The 11,127-nt window shown below is 52.2% G+C and overlaps 1 protein-coding gene across 2 annotated transcripts in view; it reads right to left on the reverse strand.

Moving 5' to 3' along the window:
- Positions 1 to 9,264, reverse strand: part of Ptch1 (patched 1) — a 65,083-nt gene extending 55,819 nt beyond the window's left edge. The window contains exon 1 of one of the 2 annotated variants that reach the window (XM_028781247.1): positions 998 to 1,156. In XM_028781247.1, coding sequence (XP_028637080.1) covers positions 998 to 1,156 — 159 coding nt within the window. Of the gene's footprint in view, positions 1 to 997; positions 1,157 to 8,674 lie in introns of those variants that run through there. The other variant, XM_028781248.1, reaches the window with a different exon arrangement.
- Positions 9,265 to 11,127: the final 1,863 nt, after the last annotated feature.

Consider the following 11,127-nt stretch of genomic DNA (forward strand, 5'->3'; position numbering starts at 1 on the left):
GAGCTCGCTCCACACACTTTTTTTTCTACAGCCTTGGGAGACACCGCCGGAGCTCAGTTAGAAAGTGCGGCAGCCATCTGCAACTTACACTATTTGTGCTCGGAAGAGGGCGGCCACAATGATCTTTCCCTCCTCTCCCACTCCCTCCTGGTGAACTCTTTTAAAAAGCCGAGTGCATAGGAAAGAGGCCCAGGCCGGCGCCGGCGGGGGTCCTGGATGGGCGCAAGCTGCTCTCGGGGCGGCGGAGCTCGGGTGCTGGCCAGGGCCCCTGCGGGCCTCAGGCTAGGTGCTCGCCTTCCCCGGATTCCACACATTTCAGCCAGCCTCGTAAACACAATGAACCCGGCCGTTCCGCAGAGCAGTACGGAAGATTTAAGGTGGCAACTTGTTTACAACTGCCCCTCTCCACGGCAGGCTGGGAGAAGAGGCCGCCCAAGACCTGAAAGAGAGGGGACGTCCTCTCCCGAGAATAATTTTTAAGGGAGCAGAGATTTCAACCTCAACGAAAGCAGAACCGGCTGCCAAAAAAGGAAACCACCTTTACTTTGGCTCCCTCCCCTCTGTCTCTCTCCGCCTCTCTCCACTCCGCCTCCCCCTCAAAGAGGTTAAGAAATGTGGTAAAGCCGAACTTTAGGCTGCAACCCTGGGCAGGGGCGCGGGAGAAGGGCGCTGGGGCCGAGGGCAGTGCCGCACTGCGGCCGCCCTGGAGGTGGTCCACTCAGGACAGTTTCCAAAGCTCCGGAAAAGGCACACCAGGGAGGGCGTGTGCGCGCGCACACACCACACACACGCACACACACACGCACGCACGCACCCCTCCACCCCCTGCGGACCTCAGACAGCCCTCTCTCCTCCGAAGTCCGGAGGGAGGGTTTGAATTTTTCAACCTTCACTTGTCTGCTGCTTTCTCAGGAGAGTGTGTGTGTGTGTGTGTGTGGCAAGGATCCCAAGGAGGAAGAAGAGGGAAAAGTGAAGGGAGGAGAGGACAGAAGTGCACCTTGGAAATCTGCTCCAGAGCGAAGGCGGCGTCGCAGTAGCTGGGCCGGTGCAGATAGTCCCGGTCCGGCACGGCGCGGTGCGGTCCCCCGGTCCGTCTGCGCCTCCCGCCGCCGGCCTGCCTGCCCAGGGCCCCGGCGGCGTTACCAGCCGAGGCCATGTTGCCGCCGCCGCCGCGGGCTCCGGGCGCGCCTGGGCGCTCGGCTCGCGAGGACGCTGCTGGCCGCCGGGGACTCCGGCTCCGGGTGACAGACCCGCTGCTGCCGCTCACACGGCGGGCGCTGCGGGTGCTGCGGCCGTGGCCGCTGCCGGGGACTCAGACCCTGCGCCTTCCATTGCCACATTGCGCGTGAGTCCCGAGGTCTTTGCGGCTGCCGCTGCCCACATCCAGCTCGCGGGAAGGCGAGAGCCGGCGCTTCCAGGGCGCGCCTCGCGGTCCCCAAGTCCCCCCCAGACGTCCCCGCCCCGCGCCTCGACCCCTTCACGGTAGAAGGCGCGCGCAGACCCCCGCCGCTCCCGCCGGCTCCCTCGGCGCCCGCTGCGGGCGGCGCGACGGTGCTCGGCGGGTCTCAGCGATGCCGGGCCGGAGCTGCCGCTGCTGCTGGTGGTGCTGCTGCTGCGGCGGCTGCGGCTGGAGTTGGCGGTGGCGGCTTCTGAAGCGGCTGCTCGCTCTCGGGCTGCTGGGTTCGCGGTGGCTGCTCGGTCCCGGACTCTGCTTTCTTGTTCTCCTCACCGACCCGCTGGACCATTCTGCCCCCGCGCCGCGCGCCTCTCTCGCTACCGGGACCTGGGGACTCCGCTCTGTGTGTGTGCAGCGGGCAGCGGCCGCAGCAGCTCCTTGACTCAATAGATGAGATGGAAGAAGAAAAAAAAGAACTCTCTCCATTTGGAGAAAGAGGAGGAGGAGGGGAGGGGGTGGAGGGGGAGAGAGCGAGCGAAAGAGAAAAAGGCTGGAACTCCCGCCCCCGGGGCTGTCAGATGGCTTGGGTTTCTGCGACGGGATTGGCTCTTGGAGGGCAGAAATTACTCAGCAAACATGACTATTATTAGCTGCTTAGCAACAGCTCACCAAAGTAGAGAGACCACCCAGGTAGGCAACCCCCGTGTGTGCATCCCAGGCTTGGGGGTGGGGGGGCGCTCGCTCAGCGCCAACCTTCTCGCATGCAATACTTCCATTAAGGAATGCTCCCCCCTCCTTTCTTTCTTATTTCTTTTCTTTTCAACAGTGTCTTCTTTTTTTCGAGACGCCTTTTGCGAGCGCGCGCGCACACATACACACATACACACGGACACGCTCACACATACAGGAGCATTTGCCTCGCAATAGACTGGAGGGGGGGATATGTAATATTTTTTTTAAGCGCTTAAACAATTTCTGAGATTCCTCAAAGAAAACCCTTTTAGAGGCACTTTGGCCTCAAGCTGCAGAAAATACTGGGAGGTCCGGCTTGAATTCCCAGGCCTGCACCAATAATGACAGGGTGGTGGATAGTGCGCCAGTGTGTGCCAATTTTTTTTTCTCCTCTTTTCTTTTATAACCAAAGGCAAGACTTAGACTCTCGCAGGGAACAACGCCTCGTATTAAGATAAACAAAATGGAAAGTTAAAGAGGCGAGCAAGGATGTTGGGAAAAGCCGCCCCTTTTTAAAGCCCCTCTCGTTCCCCTAGCGTCCCCCCCACCAAAAAAATACACAACAGCACAGTCCAATTTGAAAACGTCTATAAGGAGAAACCAGACACAGTCTGCTTTTTTATTTGAATAATGTATAAAAAGCAATTTTTTCAGCAGGCCAGAGAAATGGAAATGAAAGATTTTCTCATTATTTGGAGTTCTTCTGGACCCCCCATTAATCAATCACATTCTTAAAGTCAGTTTTAAGCTTTTTAAAAAAATAAAGCTCGATACAAATCCTATAACGTTTAATAGCGTGACGTAGGAGAGAATAAAGGCTTTGATGTGGAATTCATTTTAAACAAATTGTGTTCATAGATTGCTAAGATTTGTCCCGATATTGCGTCCAGTGTCACCAAGACATTCAGTGGATTCACAACAACAGCAACAAACAAGAAAAATGCGACGTGGGGGGAGGGGAGTGAATCTTGCAGCCAGCAACAAATTAAACTGTCTACACAACTACGCTCTTTAAGAAAAAAAATAATAACAAGACTCAAGAAAGCACATTCCATCCTCCAATAAGTTTTGAAGTTCCTTCTCCCCGCAGTAGACACCAGACCCAGAAACATCGGATTCTGCTGTGTCCTATTATTTTCCTTTTCCGACTTGAACTGCAGAGGGAACCGGAGTAGTGAGGAGTCAAATGAACCCGTGAAATGGGGCAGTGTGGCTTTAAGATGCACACGGTGTGTGTTCATTGAAAAAAAAAAAAAAGAAGAAAGAAAAGGAAAGAAAGAAACCCAGATGGAGGGAAAGGGGGAGGAGCGGGGAGAAGGCGGAGCCTGCTCCACCACGTGACCCGGACCAAGAGGCCCATCCGCGCGCCCGCGTTAGTGCGCGTCCGCGCCCGCGCGCTCCAATCTTCGGCCTGCTCCAGATGCGGGCGCACAGGTAACAGGGTCCGCGCGCTAGGCCTGTCCGCCCCAGCCCTCATCACAGTGGGGACAACTTTCCCGGGCCCCCGGGCAGTGTGCGCGCCCTACCGCCGCGGACAGACGTGCCGGACACGCCGTAGTACATTCCTGAAGGCGGCCCGGCCCCCTCGCGTTGCCCAATGAACGCGCGGCTTCTCCGCTGCCGGCCAATGGCTGCGTTCCTGCCCTTCCATTCAGCGGCGCCGGCTGCGGTTAGACAGGGGCCGCGCAGGGGCGCGCGGCCACCGGCGGAGGACTCGGCTCCTGGGGCCGAGGGTGGGGGGTGGGGGTGGCGGTGAGGTGTCCCCTTCCCCCATAGCGTTGCAGTCCTTCATCGCTGCCCAGCCTGCCTCCCCTCTAGCCTTGTCTCCTTCCGGGCTTCCCTAGGAGGACGCCTTGCCATCCTGAATCCCAAACCCGCAGAATTCGTGAGGTTCATGAACTGGGGTGATGAATCTAAGGGAACAGAGACCAAGTAGATGTATTTGGGGTTGCTCACAGGATAAGGAAGAGGACCTGGGTGCCGGGCCAGCGCGGAAATTCAAAACTCCTAACACCAAGGGAGCACGTGATTTTCCAATGACTGACTTTAGGAAGAACTGAAAAATCCTGAAAAGGCATGCAGAGCGAGGGGAAAGACACTACCTTAACCATGAGTAACTGGAACATGAGTGCTGGAAGTTGGGCTGTTAACACTGATAAATAGTTTGGTTATCAGCATAAGGTAGAAAGGGCTGGACTACTACTATTTAAGCTTTTACATTTCGTGCTCTCGGAAATAGGGTTGTTTTCGAGGGTGATACCCCGAGTTCAAAGGTCAGCCTGTGGGTGTTATTTTTTAAATTTGAAGCTGGCTATATGTATGGCAAGGTAACCACATAGCTTTATAAAAGTTGTCTTTTCAAATTCCTTACAGTATTTTATTCCCAACCATTTACTCGTTCCCCCTTCCAGATTTTTTTACTTCTTTGGTTGCAGTATAGCTGTTTGGATTCTAGAATGAAACTGTAGCCTAGCTATGCAAAGCCTTTCACTCGGGCGCTTTTCCCTCGGTTTGACTTAATTCTTAAACGTTTTGAACATGGAACCCCGAGGTTTGCAGCGCTCTGCGACCCCTCGCCCGCTGTTTGATAGGTTAACTTTTCAGCATCCCAGACAATGGTCCTGACCTGTAAACTCTACCCGTAGGTTTCAGGACGCAATCCCCAGGCTCTCTCTAACAAGCGCTATCTTAATCTCCCCAGCCCCCACCCGCCGCTTCCCCTGTGGTCTGCTTTTTTCATAGAGATGAATTACTTTGGGGATCTAATTGGCCTTGTTTCTGTAACGTTTTAAGAAAGGGAAGAGGAGCCAGTCTAAAAAGACTGCTCGACTTGGGTGGTCAGAGCTGAGGCTGCCCCCAATTTGCCTCATTGCTGATGCATGTGAGTGTGACATTCCCAGCGATAATGTTGTTCCTAATCAATCTACCCTTATTTACATTTGTAAGCTTTGTCGGCTTTAATATGCATGCCCTGTGCAGGGGACCGCTGAGCCACACCGGGTTTGTTAACTTCCAGCTAACTGCAAGGATTCCACAGACCTGAGAGGCAGAGTGGAGGAGACAGGCCTGCTAAGGTGTCTGGCAGTACAGTCCCTTTGAGAGTCTTTCTGCCTGGTGGCTCCCCAAATAACAGAGAGCTTAGGGCCTTGACCAGCAGGAGTTACCAGTCTCTGTGAAGCCAGAGCTGAGTGACCTTCCCCTCTTCAACTCAAGTTCAACTGAAAACATAAACTGTCATTTTTCTCCCCATCATGATCCAGGACAGATTCCTTCAATGTTCTGGATTCCCTTACTATCTCCTCCCCCTCTCTGTTCCAGTGCTTCAGATATCCATAGCCCTACCACACACATCTCAAAAATGACATCAGATTGTCCAAGTGCTAGGATGACACTTGAGATAAAACACCTGTCCATTCAGTTGGGATGTTCCAATGGTTTGAAATTATGGGTGCCAGACATGTTGAGGTTTAACTTTTCACTGGCTTCTCAGAACTTTAGGAGAGTCTTTAAGCTCCATCACTTATCATGTAGCTCATTTCTGTAGCATGGAAACGAATACAGGAGCAAAGATTGTTCCAGCCATTTGACCCTAGGCTTAGTCATCATTTTCCTCATCAAGTTCAACAGTCTTTCGGAAATTCAAAGAATTGCAAAGATGATACTAAAAATCCTACAGAATTCTTATTCCATGGAGGGAATGCAGACAGGAAGTGGATGTGGTGCTTTGTGTATGGATGTTACCAAGGTAGGAGAAAGACGGTGGGGGGTGTAGTATGGATGGGTAGCCCAGGATACAGGACATGAGTGATAGGTTAGGGCTTGGGCAGTTTCTAAGGCAGCTTGAATAAGAGTTAAATCTTAAGCCAATGTGCCACTATCTTACCCCCCATCATCTTCATAGAGGCCAATGTCTTATTTGCTCACTGGCAGCCTGTGTATTTATACAGACGGTGAAAGGAGATGACAGAAAATGAGCCTAAAAAGGTTTCAGGGAGGAGGTAAGGAAAGATCCAGAAACGTAAGAGTGTAAAACCATTGGGCTTGACTTCCCTCTCGTCTCTCCACCTCCAGTTTCCTGTCCTTACTAACCCCCCACCCCCCACCCCCAGGCTGAAGGAAGGGGAACTGCCCTAGCCAACTTGTCAAAATAATGCTGCTAATTACCTCTGATCTCCTTTAATGGGAAGCTGCTCCCAATACCACAATGGAGTAAATGAGAGGTCCACAGCACAGACCCAGCTTACAGTGAGCTGGGGGGTGGGGAGGGTAGCCAAGAGGAGGTGCCCACAGAAGGTCCCAGAAATACCTGAGTCAACCACTGAGGGTTTAAATACTTGAAGAATTAGCTTTATGCAGTACCAAAAGCTACCGATACTCTTTTACTAAGAATGTCATCAACTCCAGAGCCTTCGATGAACTTGTCAGAAAGATCAGTATGGACTCCTGTACCAAGTCCCCGCCTCTTTTCTCTAAATATCTCTTTTGCTGCATTGTTCCACTCTAATGGATAGAGATGTGTTCTTAAAACACTCAGACTCCAGGCATTTCTCCCCTCCATATCTCTCTGTATCTAATACATATATGTACCCTGCTCTGACTCTGGAAAAAAAAAAGTGCATTTCAATGTTTCCCTGTCTTTGAGTCCTGGGTGAAAAAGAAGCTGAGCAACATGATCCCTTTGACCCACTGCTGGAGCAAATTTATTAGAGATATAGGCATGAGAAATGAAAGGGAAGTAAAACAATTCCAGCTTATTGTGTGTCTTTCTTTCATACTCCTAATCCGGTTTACACATCACGCCTACATGTCTCAATGGGGCATTATACACTGTGGCAGAGGCTGTAGAAAATAAAAGGTATGTGTATGGGGGGGGGGGGAGAACAGGGAAGGTGAGCACTTTAATCCATATTTATCTAACAAATTTCTTATCTGTAGACAATCCAAAGCAATCTGTTAAACAGTCTCTTTTCACAAAACAGTTCCAAATGGTGCTAACTCCTGTTCAAACAACTTGTCAGATTATGGCAAAAAAAAAAATCTATAACCAGAAATTAGATACACTTTTCACAAAAATAAAGCTAACCTTCAAAATTGAGAATTGGTGTATTAAGATGGTAGGGTCTATTGGTATCACCTCAGTTCAACATTCTAATTTTAAAAGATCATGGATTCAAAGGCATTTTATTGCCTGGTAGAAGGACGCTGGGTGACAACTGGAACACACACATTTACAATTGAAAGGCCCTTGTTTTACAACACAGGGCACAATGCACCTGAGGCAACAATGTATTCTGAGAACCACCCAGAAATAATAAGTTACAGTAACAAAGGATGACACCAGAAAGCATTGTCTTGCTTTGTGGAGGTAACTAATTGCACGTTGAAGTACTGGAGCCAAGAAGAAGAAAATCTGAACACACAGAAGGATGAAAAATGACTATTGTAGTACAAGACCTCAGTGGTCCAATTTTTAACTACTTAGAGGCACCCAGTAAAGGTGTTCGTTATTTCTGCCTAGTGCCGAGGAAGGGAGGAAGGATAAAAAGGAAAGATAATCGGCTCACCCTGTCCAAGACAACACAGGTCTCTGGTATGATTCCTGGACAAGATTCCTTACGGTGGTTCTTATGGGACAAACACTGACATCAGAAACACACAGGCAATTTTAAACATGGACTTCAATACATTAAGACAGACATACCACGTGTCACCGAAAGCAATCTTTGGGAACAGGAGGATCCCTGTGTTGGGACCAACTCATTCCATGAGGGTCTGGGTCAGTGAGACCTACTTCGAGGCTCCCCTGAGGCCGCACACAGCGCTCTGGGCATTGGGCCACCCGCCCACCTCTTTAATGGGTGGCAGGCACCAGAGTGCCCGATTCCGTAGGCGCAGGAGTCAGCACACACCCCTCTCCTCTACACAAGCCGGGCGGTGAACTCAAAGCGCCCTTGGCCTCTTTTCTCCCCACCAACCGCAGCAGGGAGGAGTCCGCGCCTTTCAGAAGGCGCTTCTCTCCACCCTAGGTGTTGCGTTCAGCCAGGTGTTTGCGCAGGCCGCTGCCAGCTCCACTTGTGGGTGCATGGGTCCCCTCCAGCTAGCGTCCCCTGTGCCCAGAAAAGCGTCTGCGGCGCGCGCGCGCGTACCCTTGAGCAGCCCCCTGCCCTCCCCCCGGCGCTGTCACTCTCACCACTAGCCCTTCCATCAGCCGCGCTGCCTATGCCGGCCAGGCAGTAGCCACCACCCGGCTCAAAGAGCGGAAGCCAAGGTGGCGACCCTTTCAAGCGTGCAAATGGGATCCCAGGCGACCCCCTCCGTGGGAAATCCCCCCGGAGCCGTTCCCCTAGTGCGCCGCAGCCGACTCTCCTCCATGCCGAGTCGGCCTAGGGGTAGGGATCCCGGCGTGCGAGCTGCAGGCGAGTGTGTGGATACGGTCCCCGATCCTGCACCCTGGAGCCGCATCCACCCGCCGCACGTCCTCCTCGCCGGCCCCGGCGTAGGGTCGGAGCTAGGCAAGGGGCGTCCCCGGAGACGCGGCGCACTCACCATAGCCGGCCTCAGCCCCTGGCCGGAGCGCAGCTGCCGATGGCGCGGACGTTGGCCGTGAGGTTCACATCAATTCCTTTTATTAATTTCCCGGGGGCCCCCCTTGGCTGGTGCTGCGTGGCTCTCTCTTCTCCCTGTCTCTCTTCTTCTCCCCCAGGCCCTGTCGCCGCGGGTCTCTTTGTCTGCCCTGTCGCCTTCTCTTTCCCCCCTTCTTCGTCTTCGTCTTCTCCTCCTCCTCCGTCTTTACAAAAGGAACGGAAAGTGTAAAAACCCCGGCGCGCGGGGCCGCCGCAGGCTTTCGGCGGAGTGCGGCGCGGACTCACAATTACAAGCCTGTTTCTATTAAGCAGGTCCATGGCCCTCGGCGTGGGTGGTCTGCCGCGCCATAGGCAGGACCTGTCAGGGTCACGTGACGGATCCGAAAACTTTACCCCTTTACAATAAACCCAAGGAAGGCAAAGTAAACTGGAGGAACGTGCTATCAGCGCAGTCCTCCTGGGTAAACAGGCTGCCCTCCCAGTCGTCCTGGGAGGCGCCCGGCCTGGCGAGCCCTAGCGAGCTCTGGCAGCCCCCTGAGCGCCCCCCGCGGCTGCAGTGCGGGGGGTCCCTGGGGCCCTCTCGGTCGCCAGCCGGCGCTCCCCTCTCAGAGTGGCTGCCTTCCTTTTGGGGTTGGTTCCAGAACCCTGGTTTAGGGAAGAGGATGTGCTGAGTGAGCGAGGAAGTCAAGGAAGTCGTTTTAGCATCTTCCGCAGCCTCAAAGGAGGTGGGGACGCCCCCAAGGGCTTCCAAAAGACAGCACCTTACCCTTCCCCAGCTTGGGTTGCCAGGATGCGCTGAGAGGCTGTCAGTAGTCCAGTTAATAATCTCGAGGCCCACAGCAGGGTCGTGGGCTTATCATCATAGAGGTTTCCTGGGAAAGGAGACCTATTTGAGTACTAGGTTTGTGGGGGACTTTGTTGTTTTGCTGTTGTTTTGTTTTTTTGTTGTCTATCCAGGGAAACCACTACTTCTGAAGACACCAAGGTGGGGCTTCTTGGAATCCAAGCTGGGAAACTGTCTGAGGGATCATAATTGATATTTGTTTCCTTTCCCCTCCAATTACTGTGGTTTTTGGGGGATACCACCCAAATGATCCCACCCACGCTGCCTTCCTGTACCAGGCAACCTCGGGTGATTGGTTTGGGGTGGAGGTGCTGGTGGGTCTTGCTGGGCCTCTCCCCTTGAATTACAAGGGCCGATTCAGTTTAGAGTGGCAAGTATCTGTTAAACTGCTGGGATACACTGTGTTTCACATAGAACTGAGGGATGGCGTTTATAAAGATGAATTATAGATGGGAAGGCAAAGGGGTCAAGGGAAGGCAAGGGGTCAAGGTGACAACTTATCAGAAATTCACAAGCTGGTCTTCCAGTAGAGCCACATGACCAATCTTTGTATGTTAGGTAGGCAAACCTCCACCATTGAGCCATACCCCAGCCCCCCTAACCAGCCTGTGGGCTCTTTATTCAAGCTAACTATGATTAGGCGTGTGTGGGGACATGCCCAAGCCCACAAATTATTAAATAATAATAATAATCCCGGGAGTTACCATTTATTCCTCCCCACACGAGATGATATTTTTAATAGGGTCATTTGAGTTCCCAGAATGTTTGCACTTGAAGAGCTTTGAGTAATTTAGCTTCGGAATGCTGGACAAACCTGTGAATTAGGCTGGTCTAGGAATATGTTTCATGCCAACCGGCTTTAATCAAAATGAACTAAAATGAGTGTTACCCAAACACTGGATCTGAGTCATAACTGAAGAAAAGAAAGAATGAAAGAGAGTGAGGAAAGGAGGGAAGGAGAGGAGACGGGGGGGGGAAGGAGAAGGGGGGAGGGAAGAAAGGGGGAGGGAGAGAAAAGGGGAGGAGGAAAAGGGAGTCAAATAAGAAAGGGGGAGTAGAAAGGGAGAAGGAAGGGAGCGAGGAAGAAAAAAGAAAGAGGGGTGGAAGAGAGAAACTCTTCCCCCACAAGACAACAAAAGCAGACCTGTATCTCCCTTGACATGATATCTAAGGCTCTGCCTCTTCATCTACAAATGAATGGACTGCAGAAGAGATAGCTAAGTCTCCAAATAGGAATATCTGGAATATGAAAGAAAAAGGAGGTAAGAAAAGTAGAGAGCTATATGCAAAGGATCTTTGGATGCCCCTAGTAAAAAGCTGTCAGCTCTGCGAGCTTAGTGGGAAATTTCTGGGTGAGTTTATGCAGTTGGTGTTGGGTGGGGGGCACGTAAAATGAAGACCCTCGCTTGTCGTGCTTCTGGCTACTTGCTCCTTTTAAATTTGCTTAAGGCTGTTAAGAACAAACACTCATTCAGGAGGGCCTGAGTGTGTGCAGTTTGTGTGATGCTGGAGGCTTTTTTGGCACTCAATTTGCAAATACAGAATTCAGTACAGGGTGTTGGAAGAGGCCT

This window comes from Grammomys surdaster, unplaced genomic scaffold (genome assembly GCF_004785775.1).
Source record: "Grammomys surdaster isolate TR1022 unplaced genomic scaffold, NIH_TR_1.0 375, whole genome shotgun sequence".
Classification (NCBI taxonomy): Eukaryota; Metazoa; Chordata; class Mammalia; order Rodentia; family Muridae; genus Grammomys; species Grammomys surdaster.